Source organism: Anabrus simplex, chromosome 1 (assembly GCF_040414725.1).
Source record: "Anabrus simplex isolate iqAnaSimp1 chromosome 1, ASM4041472v1, whole genome shotgun sequence".
Lineage (NCBI taxonomy): Eukaryota > Metazoa > Arthropoda > Insecta > Orthoptera > Tettigoniidae > Anabrus > Anabrus simplex.
Window position 1 is genome coordinate 1,138,679,860 of NC_090265.1, and position 20,549 is coordinate 1,138,700,408.

The 20,549-nt window shown below is 39.4% G+C and overlaps 1 protein-coding gene across 14 annotated transcripts in view; it reads right to left on the minus strand.

Moving 5' to 3' along the window:
• The window catches only part of heph (polypyrimidine tract-binding protein 1 heph), a 1,355,684-nt gene that overhangs the window by 113,779 nt on the left and 1,221,356 nt on the right, over positions 1-20,549 (minus strand). For all 14 annotated transcript variants that reach the window (XM_067137384.2, XM_067137387.2, XM_067137377.2 and 11 more), the window contains 2 exons: positions 15,284-15,335; positions 14,625-14,683 (listed from right to left, as the gene is read on the minus strand). In XM_067137384.2, the coding sequence (XP_066993485.1) occupies positions 14,625-14,683; positions 15,284-15,335 (111 nt within the window). The remainder of the gene's footprint in view (positions 1-14,624; positions 14,684-15,283; positions 15,336-20,549) is intronic.

Sequence of the window (20,549 nt, forward strand, 5' to 3'; positions counted from 1 at the left end):
AATTAGTCTTCAAGTCCGATGGATCCCCCCACCCCCACACTGCAGTGAATTGAGATTTTCCAAATCATCGGGTACTCCTGGGAAACTGGGATTAAAATGGCATAGTTTATGCCCTGGGACACTCCATTCTTTGCCCCCACTCTCTCGCAAAAGTAAAAGTATGTTCACGGCTCACAGCTGTCTGTGGTCTGGTCATTCCAGCTCTGGAACTTTGGACTTTTAGATCGGCATTTGTACTACTGTTCGTTAAAAATGAGAAAATGTGGGGTTTTTTTTCCAAATAATCCGAGTATTTCATATGACAGCATTGCTTTTAATCGCAACATTCCTACTGGAGTCATTGTAATGACCTATGTTGATTTCAGTTGGGAAAACCACTAAGGCAGTCTTTTCACGGATGTAAAAAGGCAGGTGGAGAGGCAGAGTTTGTCATTATAATAAAAATTCACGAACTTGATTGTGATTGATGGCAGGAAAGAGAGCCTACCATTACAATGAAAATTCCCTAAACCATTTTTCAAATAAAAAAGATGTTTAGTGACTGCTATGTCGTGTTTCTAGGGTAACGTTAAGAGCTATGCAATTTATTATAAACCTACTCACAATGTGTACATTACCGAACATCGAATTCTGTATACAATGTAGAATTCCGTAGCGAAGCACGGGTACATCAGCTAGTGTCTAATATATCAGAAATAATGCTTTCCATAAGCTTACATGTAAAACATGTCAAACTGACTGGCCTGTAATTTTTGGCTTTATGTTTATCACCCTTCCCTTTATACACAGGGGCTATAGCAACTCTCCATTCATTTGGTATAGTTCTTTCATGCAAACGGTAATCAAATAAGTACTTCAGATATTGTACTGTATCCCAAGCCATTGTCTTTAGTAAATCCCCACAAATCTTATCAATTCCAGTTGCTTTTTTAGTTTTTTGTATCTTTGTTATCGTAGATGAATTTTAATATCTCATTAGTGTTAGTCACCTCTTCTATCTGGACACCTTCCTGGTAAACCTGATTTTGAATTTTTATTAAAATACTGTACCACACGCTTTATTTACAGTACTATAATAAAATTACTGTATACAGTATTCAGTTCAGTAGTAACAAAAAATTGTTTCATTGTTTCAAGTTACTTTGCACTTTGTTGAACAAAGCAATGAATGTACACCAGCTGATATATGGTTGATTAAACGGTGGCACGACATAGCTGCACGAAGAAAATTCAGAAGAAAATCACTGATTTTATACAATGAGTGACATTATGTAAATATTTTAATGTTAATACACAGAATGCACCTTTGCTTAACAGAGTTTACGCATTTATATTTCGACATATAAATTCCAAAAATATTTACCACGTCATCCGAAAAACGCGTCAACCGGTGGTTCCGCCCGCCTCTATTTCAGATATAAACGGGATTCTTCCATGCACTGCACCTAGGTGTAGTGTTAGATAAAAATGTAACCTGGAATCCACATATAGAAAGGAACATAACCTGGGCCAAGAACTTGCTGTATGCATGTAAAAGAGCCGTCGGGAAGACATGGGGCTTAAGACCATCAATGGTCATGTGGATATATACAATGATCATTAGACCATTGATGGCCTATGCTGCAAGCATCTGGTGGCAAAAAGAGGAAAAGTCAGTAGTAGATTGGATAGCCTACAGAGAACGGCATGCATAGCCATAACTGGAGCTATAAGAACTATGCCGACAGAAGCCTTGAATATTTTACTAGACCTCCCATCACTATGCAATTTCATAAAAGGACAGGCTAGAATGAGTTCATATAGATTGGCACAATCAGAGTGCTGGAATGCACAAAAACCCAATCTACGACACTGTAAAATTAACAGAATAATAACAAAGGAAGTTCTACACATGCCTTCTGATCATATGATACCAAAGTACAACTTTGAAAAACCGTATGGGACCCAGATAATAAAAGAAGATGACTGGAATATCAACAAATGGAATACTGAAAAAGAAGATATAGTGTGGTGGACTGATGGCTCAAAGACTGTGGATGGCACAGGAGGAGGGATCAACGGGGAAAGACCAGAGAGATCAATCCAGATGAGCCTGGGCAAACACACTACAGTCTTTCAAGCGGAAGTGATAGCTATCACAACATGTCTTGAAGAAAATCTGAAAATGAACAATACGAATAAGAACATTTTCATTTTTACGGATAGCCAAGCGGCTATTACAGCACTAGAAGCAGTCCGGATAATACCCAAAATTGTCTGGTACTACCATTCACTTCTCCTGAAACTCTCAAAGTACAACAATGTCAAAATGATATGGGTACCAGGGCATACAGGTATAGAAGGAAAGGAAAAGGCAGATAAACTGGCCAGGAAAGGGGCAGAAACACATTTTGTAGGCCCAGAACCTGTATGTGGGATTTCCTATGCACAAGCCGGACACTGCATAGGAAATGGGTACAAAAGACATAAATGGAGAAATGGAAAAATACTCCAGGATGCAAGCTTGCAAAGGAACTGCTAAAAGGACCAAACAAGAAGCATACTAAAGAACCGTTGAAACTCCGCAGAGAAAATATAAGATGGGGAGTAGGACTGCTGACAGGACACTGCCATCTGAAAAAATACCTACATAGAATGGAGTAATAAGAGACAATAAATGTAGGAATTACAATGAAGCAGAGGAATCAGATGAACACACACTTTTCGAATGTGAGGCGCTGGAAAAAATACTCCAGGATGCAAGCTTGCAAAGGAACTGATAAAAGAAACAAACAAGAAGCATACTCAAGACCTATCGTGTCCAACCAGTATCAAGAGTATCATCTGAGTGGCGTACTGTCCGTGTACTCTAGGACTCCACTCCACTCTAGGACTGCCAGGTGAAGAGAGAGAGAAAAAAAATCCAACAAGACTCAATAAGAACAACCTGCAGCTTTGTGAAGGGAGCAGGTATATCTAGGTTACGTGGGAATGAAGGAAAAACATGGTAGCAAAAGATCCTTGAGGTCGATGCTAATTAGGAACTAATATTTAGAGGCCCCATGAAGAAAAGAAGAAGACAGTCTGGGGATTTCCCAGCCAGCCCGATGACATGCCACAGTCTCTCCTTTATTGCTCTCTTTGTCCTAGTTTCCCCATGAGCCTTCTGGAACAGGAAAAGAGAAACTTCCCTCTCTAGCCTGATCACAAAGATTCTAGTACTCCCATCATCACATTATGAAAAGGAGGCTAGGCGCAAAATGGGCAGTTGAGTAGTTGAAGTGTGACAGCAGTAGTGCTGGCTGTCTTTCGTGTCCAATCAGTGTCAGAGTGTCATCTACTGAGTGGCGTATTGTCCGTGTACACTAGGCACACCGACGAAGAGTGAATGACTGGAGCTGGACGGCAGCAATGCTGGTTGTTTTTCAGTGTCCCACCGGAGTCAGATTATTGTCGTGTACTGAGCAGAGTACGTATGTACTGCCTTGCAGTACTATGGATGTATTCCCACAGATGTGAGTAGAGCGGTGCAGTTATGTTGTGAGAAACGTTATAGTGCTGGTTAGCATTGTTGAGCTGTTGCTCTTTAGTTGTCAGTGTTAAGTGGTTCACTGTGTGGAATGAATACATAAATTGTCTGTGTTGACTGTGTGAAGGGCGGACGCCCTCTGCAGTAGACCCGAGGAACAGTGATTGTGTGTTATGGCCAGAAGCCTTGCGTTCATATCTGTCGGCGTGCAGTTGCTGCGTGCGTTGTAAGTCAGGATTACCACCTTCCAGATAATACGGGCAAGTCAGACTAGCTACTGTGAGGAAGACAGGGACTTTGTAAATAGACATTTACTAATGGAGTGTGGTCATTCATCGTTTAATATAATTGTGTGCGAGTACGTACTAATTGGGTCATCCTCAATTTAGATTAATAAGACACATAATGTTTTATTAATAACAATACTATCCATAAGCATCAGCAAGACAAAATTACATGTAGTAATGAAATAAATTATGGTAGAAAATGAGATAGTTAATGACCAAAAAAAAAAAAAAAAAAAGCAGCCGATGAGTCAATGCATATAACATATGAAGTTGGCTAAACCTACTCTCCACTAAAATTAGCTGAAAAATAAATTGATAGATGTCACTTGTGTTAAGTACCAGTTAAAATTTCATGTATTTCCTGTGTGTTTCAACATGTATAGTATATAGCCTCCCGTGAAGTATGTGTAATGCTGAATACTGAACTTGTCTGTTGAAACTAATTTCTAAAAGGCCACTTGAATTCTCCTCAAGAACTTACTTATATTTCTCTTAAAAAATTAAACAAGGATATTAAATTATGATGATGATGATGATGATGATGATGATGACGATGCTTGTTTAAAGGGCCTAACATCGGTCATCGGCCCCGGGATATTCAATATTATGACAATTAGCAAAAAGCAAGTCAAATTCCAACCCATTGTTTCTAAGAGTACAACAAATTTGTTTACATATGAAGGTCTTGTGGGGAAATGATAAAACTCGGGGACCAGCAGTCCATGCATTTGCATGTTTTTCCTTAGGGGTTAAAAAACGTATGCTTATACATTATGTGTACATATGATGGATTTTTCAGTTATTTGAACATGATTTTATAGTGCATAAACTACACAATGGAGCCTCCGTGGCTCAGACGGCAGCGCGTCAGCCTCTCACCTCTGGATACCGTGGTTCAAATCCCGGTCACTCCATGTGAGATTTGCAGAGGCGGGACAGGTTTTTCTCCGGGTACTCCGGTTTTCCCTGTCATCTTTCATTCCAGCAACACTCTCCATTCTCATTTCATTGCATCTATCATTCACTAATAAATCACTTTGGGAGTGGCGACCCCATCGTACTAACAGTCTATATCTGCTTCATTCATTACATCCCTGACCCGGTCAATGACTGGAAAACAGGTTGTAGGTTTTCATTTTCAAACTGCACAATATTTTAATAAATATATCATATTTTAGTGTCTGTATGACATACATTAACCATTTTCAGGCTATTTACTTTGCCACTGATGCTTTTACGGCCCGTACTTATAGACATGATACTGTATAGGCTTTTGGGCTTATGCCGTGTCAAGAAAATAAGGTGAAATTCTTTACGTTTCGCAGAGAACTGTGCTCTGCGTCTTCAGAAGAAACCTCGACTGTCCAAGGGAAAGGCTTCTTAAACAATGACTCTTTAAAATTTAGACATAATAGAAGTGGAAATGGTAGGTTCATTCGTCACCAGATGGCTCCCAGGACGTGGCACAACGCTAGTGTTCAAAGCGGAAGCTGACCGAACCATCAGAATCAGTCTAAGAGGTTCACATAACGTGTGTACGTAACATATGATATTGACAGGTGTATGACACATACACAAGCCCGGAATGAAACATCTGGCGACGAGGAACGTACAAATTTGGAAAACACCGAGACGAAATAACAAAAGTGAAAGGACAGAGAAGGGAACTACCTACGTAAATTCTTAATAGCTGGCAACCAGGTATAACTTAATTGATAGCCAGTGTCGCTGTTGAAACTGATAGGATTTCTACGTATTTCCACAGCTTCCCGTATAATCCTGGACCTGAAGTGTCTAGTGTGGGTAAGAGCTCGAGCATCTTGGAACATGACATCAGGACCCGACGACAGAGCGTGCTCAGCCATTGCAGATTTGTCTGGTTGGTTGAGACGAATATTACGTTCATGTTCTTTCATACAGGTACCAACGGACCGGCATGTTTGGCCAATGTATACCTTTCCACAAATACAGGGAATTTCGTATACCCCACGATGTAAAAGTGGGGACAATTCGTCCTCGATTTTACTCAGACTGTGAGCAATTTTAGTGGCAGTGCTAAACACGGTTTTTATATTGTGTTTGCGGAGGACCTTGGCACTGGAAAATTCTAAATTCCCATGGAGGGAATTAGATATTTTTCACCAATAGAGCATGTCAAATATGTCATAAACATATCAGATATAAGGCTTTTCAGGTGTTTGCTCTATTAACCAGCGTTTTGTCATAGGTCTGACACTAGACTCATCATCTGATATGTTTTTGACATTTTTGACATGCTCTATTGGTGAAAAATATCTAATTCCCTCCATGGGAATTTAGAATTTTCCATTCGGAATAGCTAGGCGGGCAGTAATTCCATTGTGGAGATTTATCTCCCATATGCAGTTATCAGACTGTGCCTCTTATAAGGGCTTCTGGTAAGTTCACCTGCATACACCCCAGCGTCGGTGGGTAGGGTCTGACACATCCCACTCTGATGAGTCTAGTGTCAGACCTAAGACGAAACGCTGGTTAATACAGCAAATGCCTGAAAAGCCTTACATCTGATATGTTTCTGACATATTTGACATTACTAGAGTTCTCACCCGCTCTTGTTGCATTCTGGTTTTGTACCGTAGTTTCGAGTGGCACTATCACTTCGGAACTGAAATTGGAATCACATTCACCACTGTCAGTGTAAGTGTTTTCACTCTCCAGAGAATCATTTCCACTTTCAACATCACTATTTTCATGCAAGTTATGAATAGCCTCATTCATGCCACAATTGGCTGCTGCCAGGATTGTTTACAAGTAGCAGAAAACTGAGTCATTTTCTGCATTTCAGCTCAGAGTTACTTTTTACAGGGAGAAAATAGTTTCAGGTATCATATGACATCTATTGGGTAGACTGCTAAACAAATAGAATAAACCACTCTGACCAGCTAACCACGATAATGAACTTATAAATGTTCCGTGCACCAGGACGGAAGTCATGAAATGAAATGGCGTATGGCTTTTAGTGCCGGGAGTGTCCGAAGACATGTTCGGCTCACCAGGTGCAGATCTTTTGATTTGACTCCCGTAGGCGACCTGTGCGTCGTGATGAGGATGAAATGATGATGAGGACAACACATACACCCAGCCCCAGTGCTAGCGAAATTAACCAATGATGGTTAAAATTCCCCACCCTGCCGTGAATCAAGCCCGGGACCCCTGTGACCAAAGGCCAGCACGCTAACCATTTAGCCATGGAGCTGGACAAAAAGTACAGGGTCTTTTTTATGGCTTGCTCTGTGTGTCAGGGAAACACGCACGGAAGGCGATAGCCGGGCGACTCATTTGCCGAGAGATATATTGCTGTGAGTGGTGCTGCAAAGCCAGCTAAAAAAGACCCTGTATATTACTGCCTTAAGACTGCAGGACGGAAGGTTTCTTCAAAGTATGGCAATGGGTTAAAAAGTGCATTGAATTTGATACGAAATTTATACACACCACCTGTTCATTGACTTCCAATAGGCATATACGAGTTCTGATAGAGGTTGTCTGTATATAGCAATGCAGGAGTTTTATATTCTTTAAAAACCAGATTAATAAAAACTATCATGGTAAATATTCTATCTCAAATTAAGATTTAAATTATGTTGCCAAACCATGTAACAACTATAGAGATGTGAAAATTATTAGATTGAGAAGACTGAAAATTACCTTTCTGATTTGTGACATGGGACTTGGAGTTAAACACTGATCTAACTGAATTTTGTGACATGTCAAAAGTTTGAAATATTGTGGTGAAATATATCTTCCCTGATGTCTCCTGATCACCCTATTTCCTCAATTTCCAAAGAGTAGGATACCAACTGCGCAAATGGCCCTAATACAAAATTATATAACTATTTAAGAAAGGAGGAATATCCCAGAAAGAATGTAATTCCTATGTTTTAAAACATGCTACAGGAATTTCACAACAATGAACATAAACGGCTGATGAAAGGGTCTAAGTGTATCATCTCTGATATAATTCCTATAAAGCAAAATTTCTCTAATTTATTTTAAACAGATAATTTCAATAAGAGGAAGAACATGAAAGTTTGTCACTACACTGCAAAACATGTTTCTTGTAAAGAGAAGAAAGTACTGGTAACAAAAATATATTACACTGGAGATGAACCTCAGATTCGAATAATATTCACATCTCCGTACCAATGAAGAAGTTCGACAAAAAGATTCGCTGGCCTGTGTTCTGTTCAAAATTGCATTACAGAAGGCGGTTCAAGATTCTGGTATTAACAAATCAGTCCATATTTAAGCAAATGTGGATGATATTGATACCACAGCTCAAGAGCTATGAAAGAGGCCTTTACTAACCTGGAAAAGGCAGCAGGTTGAATCAATCTGTATAACAATGAAGACTAAAATACAAATTTTAAGTCATACATAATTTCACATACTTGAGATCAGAGATAAATTGTAAAAATCCATAAAAGGACTATCTGCCCAAATATATGCTTTTATGGCCTTATAAAACACCTGAAGTCTTGATTACTGAAGAGAATAAAAAAATTATCTACAAGGTCCTAGTAAGACCTAGGGCTGGGCAGAGAGAACAGTCAGTTGTTCCGGAACATTAGGAGCTTGAGGTGGAGTGTTTCTGTACAGTGTGCCGGCACACAGTACTGTAACTGCGCGGTAGAGAGAATTTCATGAGACAACATGACAAGCTCCGCATCAGCAGGAATGTGCTGCTGTACCGGACGTGCTGTGTGTAATTATGGCCAGCGTAAAGCTGCACGGAACGTGAAGGAACTGTAGGAACACTGAAATTTGTGCCCAATAATAACGTTTAAAGGCTGCTTTTAGGTGAAGATTTTTCAGTCAATATGAAATACACATAACACGGTTACAATGGCAGTACAGGTGTTTAAAAGTAACTTATCCAAAGATATTTTCACCAGTTGAATGTATCAGCCAATATATGAGTAATTAGGGCCAGGATAGAACTTCACTATGGGAATCAATATCTATATCACGTGAAAAGCAGTTGGAACGCTGAAACAGGCACCCAGAAAATCATGCCTAAATGTTTTAAGGATAAGAATGTTTCCATTCATTCTGAAATACACCTGTCACAATTAAACTGGCAGTAGATGTGTTTACAAATGTCACTATGTTATTTTCACCAATTATACTCGCACAGTTGAAGAAAGATTCGCCAGTATTCTATTTTTGTACACAATATACAAGCAGAACACAAAAATTAAAATTAAAAAAAACATACAAGCAAGACACGAAGATAAAAATTAAAGACTATACACAAGCGGAACAGGTGATAAAAATTAAAATTAGGCCTATAGAAGCAGAACACGAAAATAAAAATTGTGGGATGTTCAAGTTTCAAATGTCTCGTCACTGTGCGGGATGAAGATCTCTTTGCAGACAAAATAGAAGAACATAAATTGCATTTCAGTCTGTCCGGTTTTATTCTAGTAAAAAAGCCATAAACAGGATTCCGGTGTGACATTATTCCAAGTTTACTGTCTTTCCTACGGTATATATTACTAGGCTTCAATGAAAACACTCTTACAAAACAGAGAGCATAAAGTTATCCACATGTACCAAAGGCCAGTTGCCGGTACAACAGAACAAAGAGGATACGAGAGAACACGGAACACTGCAGCACATGGTGCCATACCGCCGGTATCAACAATCAGATAGTGGGCGAAGGGTAGTGCATATTGGCGCTTCTGATGGGACAGCGAGTCACTGTCTCGGTCTGGCTTGAAAATTTTTCGAAACAACTGACGCTCTGTGTTCTGGAACAGCGGAACATAACTGTGCACCAGCAGTGTGCCGAAACAAGGACAGTGCCCAACTCTAGTAAGATCTCCACTAACATACGGCTCTGAAACATGGCCTTTGTCAAAATCTGATGGGCAACTTGGTATCTTTGGGAGAAGAATTTTCACATGCATTTTTAGACGAGCAGAAGAAAAAGGAATATGGAAAAGATGATATAACCATCATGAGATTAACAGGCTATTTAATGAACCCGACATTGTTCAAGTCATCAAGATCAAAAGGCTAGAAGAAAGAGGTAGTCTTGTTTATCAAAAATGTGCGGATTTAGTTCAATGGTCTGTTAAGATTCCCTTCTTTCTAGGTGTCCAAGAATTGTATTGTTCATAATAATAGTAATAATGTTTTTACCTTCCAAAAAATACTTTTGTTGTTTTCAGAGACACCACGATGCCAGAATTTGGTCCTACAGGAGTTCTTTCGTGTGCTAGTAAATCTACCAGGCTGGCATATTTGAGCATCTTCAAATACCACAACACTGAACAGAAATCGAACCCACCAACCTGAGCTCAGAACGTAAGCGCTCTACCGACTCAGCCTAGCAATTGGATATCACACACCACCAACAATAACAACAACAACAAAACAACCACCACCACCACCACCACCACCACCACCACCACCACCACCACCACCACCACCACCACCACCTGTGGTTTTGGGGATTTATTTGTAGAATTTTGCATTGGATGTAGGGTAATGTCACTCATTTTATTATACTAACATCTTAAATTTTGACTTATACTGTATCATTATTGTGAAATGTGATTGAGCTCTATTCATCCTACAGTTATTCAATTATCCCTTATAAAATATTAATCATCTTATTTTATCTAATAATTGATTTAAAAGGAGTGTAAAATTAACTTCCATGTATTTATGGAATAAAATCCAACCCATCCTTCAATTAACTTGCAAACACTGTTCAATGACATTTATCCAATAGTCAGCAAAAATCCCTATTTTGCTGTTGTCCTGAGTCCTTCCACAAGCATTCCCATCCAACTTCTTCTAAGTGAAATATGTGGGCAAGTATACCACCAGACACAATGCTTGCTGCAAAATGGCTCTTTACTGCTAACATATGAGTAACAACACAGTAAAGGTTTCCACCTACTCAATACAAAATATATTCACAATATTTTAAAATTACATGGAACTAGTTTCGACCCATCTAGGGGTCATCATCAGCCACATCAAAGCAAAGATCACTCTTGACGAAATCCTAAGAACATGTTAATTTTAACAGTAAGATTATTATGGAATAACAAGTGAATGTGGTAAATGAAAAGAGATGTTAGTATGGGACAGGTGAGTAATAGCTAATAAATATAGAAGGAATATACATAAGAAGTTTGGAACAAAGTATAAAAGGGGGCTTAGTGTTGTAAAAATTATATAATCATGGAAAACAGTAAGTCCTTATAATGAAGAATGCAATGTGAAATGAGACATATAAAATTATATATGGCTTAGGAAGAGTAGAGGTGGTTTAGGAGGGGAAGAGGGCTCAAGGTGGGGCTGAAGGGCACGGGAGAAAGGGTAATTGTCTCGGAAAAGTACCTTTGATTAAATTTAGGATTGAGTTTTGGTTGGCTGCATTATTGTTTCTGAGGAAAGTGATAAATAGATCGAAGAGTATGTTGGGTTTCTCTGAGATTTCATTGAGATTGTGACTGGCGTTAAAGTATTGGTCTAGGTGTATGTAGTGATTTTCCATTATGTCGAGTAAAGGGCCCTTGTTTGCTAATACGAGGATGTCAATGTCTTGTTCGATATTGCTGAAATTATGGTTATAATCTTGCATGTGTTGGCCGATGACTGAAAACTTGTATTTTATTGCGAATGTGTGCTCGTGGTATCTGATATTGAAGTTTCTACCGGTTTGCCCGATGTAGGTTTTTCCACAGGTGTTACATTTGATCTTATAAACTCCTGATTTTAAAAAAGTGCTGGTCCTGTTGATGTGTGAGGTATTGTGTAAAACGTTCATGTTCTTATAGTTGGTTTTGAAGGCTATTTTAACGCCTTGTTTCTTAAAGATATTGGTTAACTTGTAGATATCATTGTTGAACGTGAAGGTGCAAAATGTTAGAGGTTTAGTTGGGTTTTTTTTCCTTTGAAGGTAGTTTTTGGGCGATATTTATGTTTATTGATTATCCTTTCTATAAAACGGTTGCTGAAGCCGTTGAATTTTGCGATTCCGCGGATTGTGTTGAGTTCGTTCTTTAGATCTTTCTTGGACATAGGTATGCTGAAGGCTCGGTGAACTAGGCTGTTGTATGTGGCTCGTTTGTGGGACTGGGGGTGCACTGAATCTTGACGAATGGTGGAGGCTGTTTGAGTGGGTTTTCTGAATATTTTATAAATGAAAGAATCTGAGTTTCTAGTGATGGTTAGATATAGAAAGTTGATTTTTAGATTTGATTCAGATTCTAGTGTGAATTTGATATGAGGATCAATATTGTTGAGTCTTAAGAGGGTGGTGGATGCGTTAACTGATTTCTCATTCATGATTACAAAGACATCGTCAACATATCTGGCCCAAAAGAGAATGTTTTCAAATTCATTCTTTACTGCTAGATGATATTTCCAGCTCTACTGTATTCAGCAAAATACAGTAATAGGTAGGCGTATGTGATATTGTTTTTATTGTTGTTAATTTGACGGCTACGTGTACCCTATGGCCAATACATTCACAGTTGCAAGCCTTGAACTACCTCGGTAAGCAAATAAGTGTTGTCAATCAGTGATAAATATATATATTTCTGACTGAAGATACATTTTTTCATTCCAAGTCTTGTTGAAAGTCAGGCCTGAATAGCTGCATTCTTAAGCAGACCCTACACGGTCAGTAATACTGAGTCAATAATACTGATAGCACACACCAGTACTATAGCAACATTACATGATCATTATTATTGCCAATATTTTGGTCAGTACTAGTGCACTTGCTTCCCATTGTGGTATTCTCACTTCAAAAATAACAAGTCAATAATTGTCATTACGGAATGAGATTTATAGCATGCAATTGCGGTATTCTATCAAAATGGACCGTAAATGACGGGCATGTGTAGCTATCATATTAGCACTCAGCACGAAACGCAATGTTGAACGTCAACGGTGGGTTAAGGATTGGCTTAGGAAAAGGGAAGAGCATTCTCATATGAAGTTGTTTAGGGAAATATGATATACTGCAGCAGAAGATTATGAGAACTACCTCCGAATGAGCAAGGGAACTTTTGCGAAATTACTAGGAATGGTAGTCTTTTCTAATAAGGCAAAATGCAAATATGCGGACCGGTTTATTGGTGGCAAAGAGTTAGCGGTGACATTAAGGTATCTTGCGACTGGTAGAAAGATTTAATGATTTGAAGATTTAAAGTTTTCCGCTATACAGTAATGTCACCAGTTTCCATCAGTACAGCAGTTATGGAGACGTGAAGTATTATGCTATCGGTACGGTTATTCTGGCAGCATTTCATATAGCTCGATAAACTCTGCAATAGGCCTGCTTGGCAGTTTCACATGCACGTCTACTTGGCCTTGGTCAGAAACGCACTTGTCGCCTATCGCTGCTCCGTTAATACTGACAGAAATAATGACGAGCGCACTCACACGGTCAGTATAACTGTCAGTATCCCCACCACTCTACAGTACTGACGTCCGCAGATCAGGAAATCCGGATCTGCTTCAGTACTGGCCGCCACTCCATCATTCCAGTCCACACACGATGAGTATTACTGTCAATATGTTTTGGTACTGACAGTTTTATTGACCGAGTAGGGTCTGCTTTACATTTGAAGTTGTGCTGTTAAGCTAATAACGACATGTCCTATAAATCACTAAGAGTCCCAGGAGTCATCAAGAGTTCTTGAACTTTTTTTTTTACTTTACGTCGCACCGATACAGATAGATCTTATGGCAACGATGGGATAGGAAAGGTCTAGGAATGAGAAGGAAGCGGCCATGGCCTTAATTAAGTTACAATGGGAAACCACAGAAAACCATCTTCAGGGCTGCCAACAGCGAGGTTCGAACCCACTACCTCCCGGATGCAAGCTCACAGCTGCGCGCCCCTAACTGCATGGCCAACTCGCCTGCTTGAACTTTATCTTCAAAGAAGTTCTCAAACACAACTAAATAGACTAACTGTAGTTTCTCACATTTAGATATCTTTACAGGCTGAAGGACTAAGTAGGTATTCAATCCAGCAAACTTGGACAAAAACAGCTACTGGCTATTAGTTTAAAGAGGAAGGTGGCAATAGGGAAAGATTTTCTTCAAATTAAAAAGTTAAGGTAAGGGACCAAACCCTTCAGGATAATGAAGTTTTATGCGAAATCGGTTAACATGAACATATATGGGACCAAATGACCAACAAAATTAAGTTGCATTGTCCAAAATTGCCAACCATAAATATATCTCAAGTCTCCTCTAAAGAAAAACCTGAAAGGGTTCATTGGTTTCTTTTGATTGCCTTCTGAAAAAAAAAAAAAAAAACATATTCCTAGAAATCTTGAAAGAACCAGTACACTGGACAAAAAGTTGAATTGTTATACAATTGTAATAATCTCCACATTGTTTTAATTTTGTTTTGAACTTTAAAAAACATTCATAATCAAAATTGTCATTAATTCAGCACCAGGAAATGAGATTAGGTTTAACGTCATGCAAGAATTAGAACATGTACAAAGTTTTTGCTTTCTACCACAGATTAATACCGAAATTTACATACAGTACTCAGAATCAACAGCATCAGCTTTGCATAAGGAAGTTAAGACTTCAGTTGTCAGTAACAGCAGTATAAATAAATCAGGCAGAGAAATTTGTTCCACCTAACCAATAATTTTGATTTTGCCTTTAAAAATTTTAATTTTAAAGTTTGATTAATTTGAAGTGCATGGTTTGCAACTGCAGTGTGATTATTTCATACTAAAAAATATCTAGCAGTTAAACATAGTACTTTAAAGGTAACATTCTAAAACTTCACTTACCAGTTTTGCTGACTGGGCTGTTACCACATCAGGATACTGGATCAGTGCCTGGAAAGTATCTGTAACAAATGCAAAGATAATGGTATAGATTGCACTCTTCTAACATAGACTTAAATATATCACTCCAAATGAACTCTCCAACTTTATTGGCATAAATTCTGACTCAAATCACAAAACGAATCCAAGGTTATCAGTCAAATACGCCACCACTGTATGTCTACCACTCTGTCCCGTACCCTGATACGGGGTTGGTGATGTGGAGGGATGAAATTATACGACATGCTTTTATGGTCAGATGTCCTTCCTATGCAAACCTTAGTTGGAGAAGCTAATTAAGCATTTGTCTGGAAGTGAAACTGGGGAAAGCACAGAATACCACTCTGAGGAGAGAAGATGGTGGGATTCGAACTCACCGAGTCTCCTAAATTAGGATGGCCAGGCATCCTGTTTTTAACAGGAATGTGTTTCATTTTGTTATATGTCCATTTCTTAACGGGACACAAATGTTGCGTGAAGCAGCACCTGATCTTCCTAGTTCTATTACTAATCTTTCTTTTTCGTTTTTGGAGTCAATAATACTCAACAATTATATTTCTCCCTTATCTAGGGAAGAAGATAAGTTTCTAATGGCATTCAAAGACAGCATGCAGGATACTTACTATTTTTAGTAAAGGTGACGATCTTCATCACCTTGCCGAACCGAGTGAAGATCTGGAACAAAAGAGGCAAGTTAGTACAGTTTTGAAAAGCGCGCGCGTTGTGTGTGTGTGTGTGTGTGTGTGTGTGTGTGTAATGTGGATTAGTCTCTCTGGTCAGTGTGCACAAATGTATGGAACCCACAGGTTCAATATATGTAATAGACAAGGTAGGCCTACAACCCATTTTTTTCTATTCTGGAACGCAAGACACAACCTTCAGGTGACAAAATGTGCAGTGTAAGATAATGTTACCAGCACTCGGTATTCAAATGACAGAGCACTAACTTAAGTCTACCACCAAACAAGCAGTTGACTGAATGAACAGTGCAGAGGTCTTCCGTTCAGAGGACCCTGGGCTCAAGTACCGACCAGATCAGTGATTCTAACTCCACATGGTTCATTTCTCTGCCTTTGGGCGTTCATGTTAAGACTGCTAACAGTACGCATTTCTCTAATATCAGTGGCAGTAAAATTATCACCGCTTCACACATCAATTAGGTAGTGTTTGAGCCACAACCTGTTCCAATTTGGAATACAATTAGGTCAACAATTCAAACAATGAAATACATAGCCTGGTGACATGACAAGTTACCAACAAAAATAAACAGTATAACAGCACCTTGTAAGGCAGATCCTTCAAGGAGGGTGGGCAGCATTTGTCATATGTGAAACTTGAGAGGAAATCAATGTTTTCATCATGATAATTAGAAAAAAAACTGATAAAATACCAACTAGAAGAACCATAGAAAATCAAAAGGGAAATGTATTTGTCACTCACAGCAGAGCCCCATGTGTATGACAACAGGAGTGTGTGGACACCCACATTATTCAATACGTAAGAAAGCAAGTCAGTACCTTGATCACAACCTATTGAAACCTGATGAAAGAAAAAATTCCAAAATACACATTGGTTTCTTCACCACACCACCTGGTAAACGGCCGATCATTTTTGGCGTACTCACTTTCTTCAACACAGTAAGTCCTAAAAGAGTGAATAAATCCAATTTCCAGGATCAATTAGCACAAGAAAGAGTATTCACATCTAGTGGACACTTCCACTGACCAAGGTTCTAAGAAGTATACCATTTCCTTTGCAGACGAGACCCTAGTGTTGACTGTGTCTTCTGGTATGGACTAGATCAAATTTGTTACTTTCATTGACCTGTCTGTCTCATCCTTGCTTTTGATGATTAATGCAAGTTACTGAGGTATGCTATTCAGCCAGTCTCTGTTATGAACGGTATGAAAATGTTGCTCATAGGGTCGGCTGGTGCATGCATTTCAGTGGGCTTGGCAGACATGTAATAGCAACTTCTGGCTTGGTGAGAAAGGCAACGGTAAACAACCGCATTCTTCACTTCCGCAGAAGTCAAGACCGTTCGCGACAGCTGACGGCGGAGCAGCTGAGGATTAAACCAGCCTTCGGGTTGAATATTGAACATACATTACCAGAAAATGATGTTGTCACCAGTTTACACATATTGCAGAGCTTCCAACAGAGCAGAAGTTTCACTTTGTCCTACTACTAGCGATTACCAATAATTCCGCTTGGACGCTCTGACGCTATCGGGGCATTCTTTGGATACCTATGATTCAGTGGCGTAACGTTAGGGACTGTAAGACATGCAATGCAGGCCAGCCCAGGCCTTTGGGGCCCGCAGAATTCCCATTTAAAAAAATATTTTACAAATCGCTTCATGTCTCATTGACACAGAGAGCTAGGAGTGGGAAGAAAGCAGCCATGGCCTTAAGTTAGGAACCACCCCAGCATTTGCCTGGAGAAGAAGCGGGAAATCATAGAAAACCACTATAAGGATGGCTAAGATGGGAACTGAACCCCCCTCTACTCAGCTGACCTCTCGAGGCCAAGCACAACCCGTTCCGGTCCTCGTACTACTTTTCAAATTTTGTGGCAGATTCGAACCCTGGCCTGTGGGGTTGGCAAATAATCACACTAACCACTACACCACAGAGGCGGATCCCAGGAAGAAAAAAAAATTACCCAAATGGCATTCTGCACTCGAAGGGTGATGTGATAGAATGGGCCGAAAATATTGTTTCTACTATTATTCTTAAGTAGAGTAACTCCCAGGTGGGTGCTTCTGGCTCCAGTTTTCATCGGGTAGAATCAAGCACAGCCGTTTCTCGTAACACGGACGCCACGTTCTCTACAGAGAACTGCGCCCAAGTTGTTATAAGAAAAACCAATGCAAACTGGTACCAAAATATCATATTTTTGACCTGATTACTCCTATTACCGTTTAAGCTGCAAAATGATCATTTTAAAAAACAGAGAAAGGAACGGCATGCGAAATTGTATGATCCAAGACAGATTCCACGAACTCGGCCTCCAGAGCATCGAATGCTACATCCACTGATGTCAGTGAAATCGCCAATGCCTTTACATCCCTGAGTGTACACCGTATGGACCAGTTTCTTTAGACTCTAACGTGAGTACAGTAAAGTTTTAAAATTTTTTAAAAAGCAAACGATAGAAACATGGCCAGAAATCGAACTCCAGGCCCTCTGAACCGAAGAGCACTATGCTGCCAATTCAGCCAAGGAGCCAGACAAAGATATGTATACCGAGCTCGATAGCTGCAGTCGCTTAAATGCGGCCAGTATCCAGTATTCGGGAGATAGTAGGTTCGAACCCCACTGTCGGCAGCCCAGAAAATGGTTTTCCATGGTTTCCCATTTTCACACCAGGCAAATGCTGGGGCTGTACCTTAAGGCCACGGCCGCTTCCTTCCCACTCCCAGCCCTTCCCTGTCCCATCGTTGCCATAAGACCTATCTGTGTCGGCGCAAAAAAAAAAAAAAAAAAAAAAAAAAAAAGAAGATATGTATGATCGTTAATAGCGGTGGAGCGGTTAAGATTGAAAGTTCACATAATGTATAAATGCCATCACTCTTGTGCACTGTTCTTGTTACTTTCAGATTCTCAGCACAGCAGGAAGGTCTCTTTCTCAGCCTGTCAATCAGTGAACAGAACACAGTAGTTGACAGGACGTAAAATCAATGACATTACAACATTATTATTCTTTAATAGGGGTGGTACGTATAGCTTGTCAAATCCTTCAGCATACCAATCCTTTGTTTCTATACACCTTAGTAGCATAAATATATGACGTAAGACAAAAGTGTGTGTGTGTGTGAGAGCGAGAGAGAGAGAGAGAGAGTGTGTGTGTCATATGTACTCTTTTCCACACTACCCAGCGGCTAAAAATATGTATAGAAATACAAAAACTTCATGAAATTAGTATTTTAAATAGTGTTAGATACTTGCTAACAGTCACGAAACCGAAACCGAAATAGAATATAATTGAGAGTGAACCACTTGCGACAAGATCTAACTCAGAAGTGACAGGCCTGGCAACTTCAAGCAACACGAGGCGGCCAGCATGCTCATCTCCTTGGCAAAAGCAGTGAGCCCACTCCCGTTTCGATTGCAACCATATCTCCCACTTCCTTTTCCACACCTCAGCAGACAGTGAGTGAGGTTGTTTACTGTTGTCTGTCTCACCGAGCCAGAAGTAGCTATTACATATGTCTGCCAAGCCCATCTTCAGTTCAGCTGCAATAAGTATGATGATTGGCATGAAACAAGATGATCCATTTACTTAATTATTTATTACGTGTAACTAAATAAATGTTTGGCGATAAGCATGTGACAAAAACGTGCAAAACCTTTATGAAATCTTTTCCCCAAGAACAATTTTTGCACCAGAAGGAATGGAATTTCATTACCTATGATATATTTAAGAATTTGTACCAGAAGGAATGGAATACCATTACCTATGATATATTTTAGAAGACAATTCACACACATTAATGAATGACTAGTTGCCAATGAGGCTTTATCCCATATTGAGCCATGCTTATCAAATACCGTCTCAGCTGCTTTGAAATTTATTTTTAATCCAGACACCAAACTCTCATTTAAATTTAGAGGAATTTTGAATGTAATATGCACTGTTCAAATGCTGTGGAGCATAAAAACAACCAGTACAGGAGGAAACACACTACTGTACTGTCACCTCACGTCAGTTCACACGTACCGTGACGCACTGTTGATAAACTTAAGCATGATAGGTTAATACGGTTGTTTGATCTGTATTGACTAGTCTGAATCTATTACAGAACTATTTAAAATAGTTTTACTTGAATCCACCTCAAAATGTTTAAAAGTAAGTCTGTTTCTATTAGGAGATAGAATGTCTTTGTAGATGCTAAAGCTTCTTTCGACATGCATAGAAACCAGTGAGGCAAACCTTGTATTCACTTGGAATGGCAACTCTACAGATATGGTGAATTCACCAATGTCTGGATTCTTCTGAAGACTAGACTCAAGTTTGTCTTTTGCAAAGCCATCTAACTGCTGCCTCACGGAAGTAAAAATACCCCATTCTTTTTCTTTTTCCTTTTCCAGACCTTGTTCTTCTAATCGTTTAATTACTTCAGTCAGGTACTCGCAACTATGGACACAATATAGTTCTGTCTGCAAATTATGCAGTATTTTCTCTGATAACAGAAGTTGCTGTGCCTTGGAAATTGCACTTGCGTTGGCTGGATCCAAAGAAAGCACATACTCTCTAATTATCTCAAAATTCTTACACAACATAGCAGCACAATCAATCCATGACCCCAGCAAGTAATGACTGGGAAATTTGGAATGGGCAGGCCCGTGGTTTCCCTGTAGGCAACACACAACTCTGAATTTTTGAGTAGAATCTTCTTCAGGGCAGAGATGAATTGATTTGCAATGTCTTATTCATTCCTTATGGATTCACACACCCTGTGAAGGGCATGAACCTACCATGTCACATGCCTCAACTTAGGAAATAAAGGTTTCAATTGGTTAACAGCTGAAACCATGTATGGAGCTTGGTCTGTAACCACAAGAAGTAGTTTTCAAACTCTATACAAGTAGGCCAGAGTTTTTGGCAGAAATCCATAACTGATTGCATTACTGTACTGGCATTGGCTTTCTGCAGCACATACATTTTTAACAACATGGGCTTAACATTCTCCCCTGCTAAGGGTAAAACTAAAATATTCAAAACATATCGTTCCAGTGAGTCTACGGTTTAATCCAGAATGATTCCCACCTCGCAATCAGACACTTTCTCCTTGATTCATTGTATGGTTTCCTGGTAAACAGGCTCCATGTAGTTTTTCTGAAAGTACTCTCATTGGGCATCGAGATCTTTGTGGATTTTTCAATA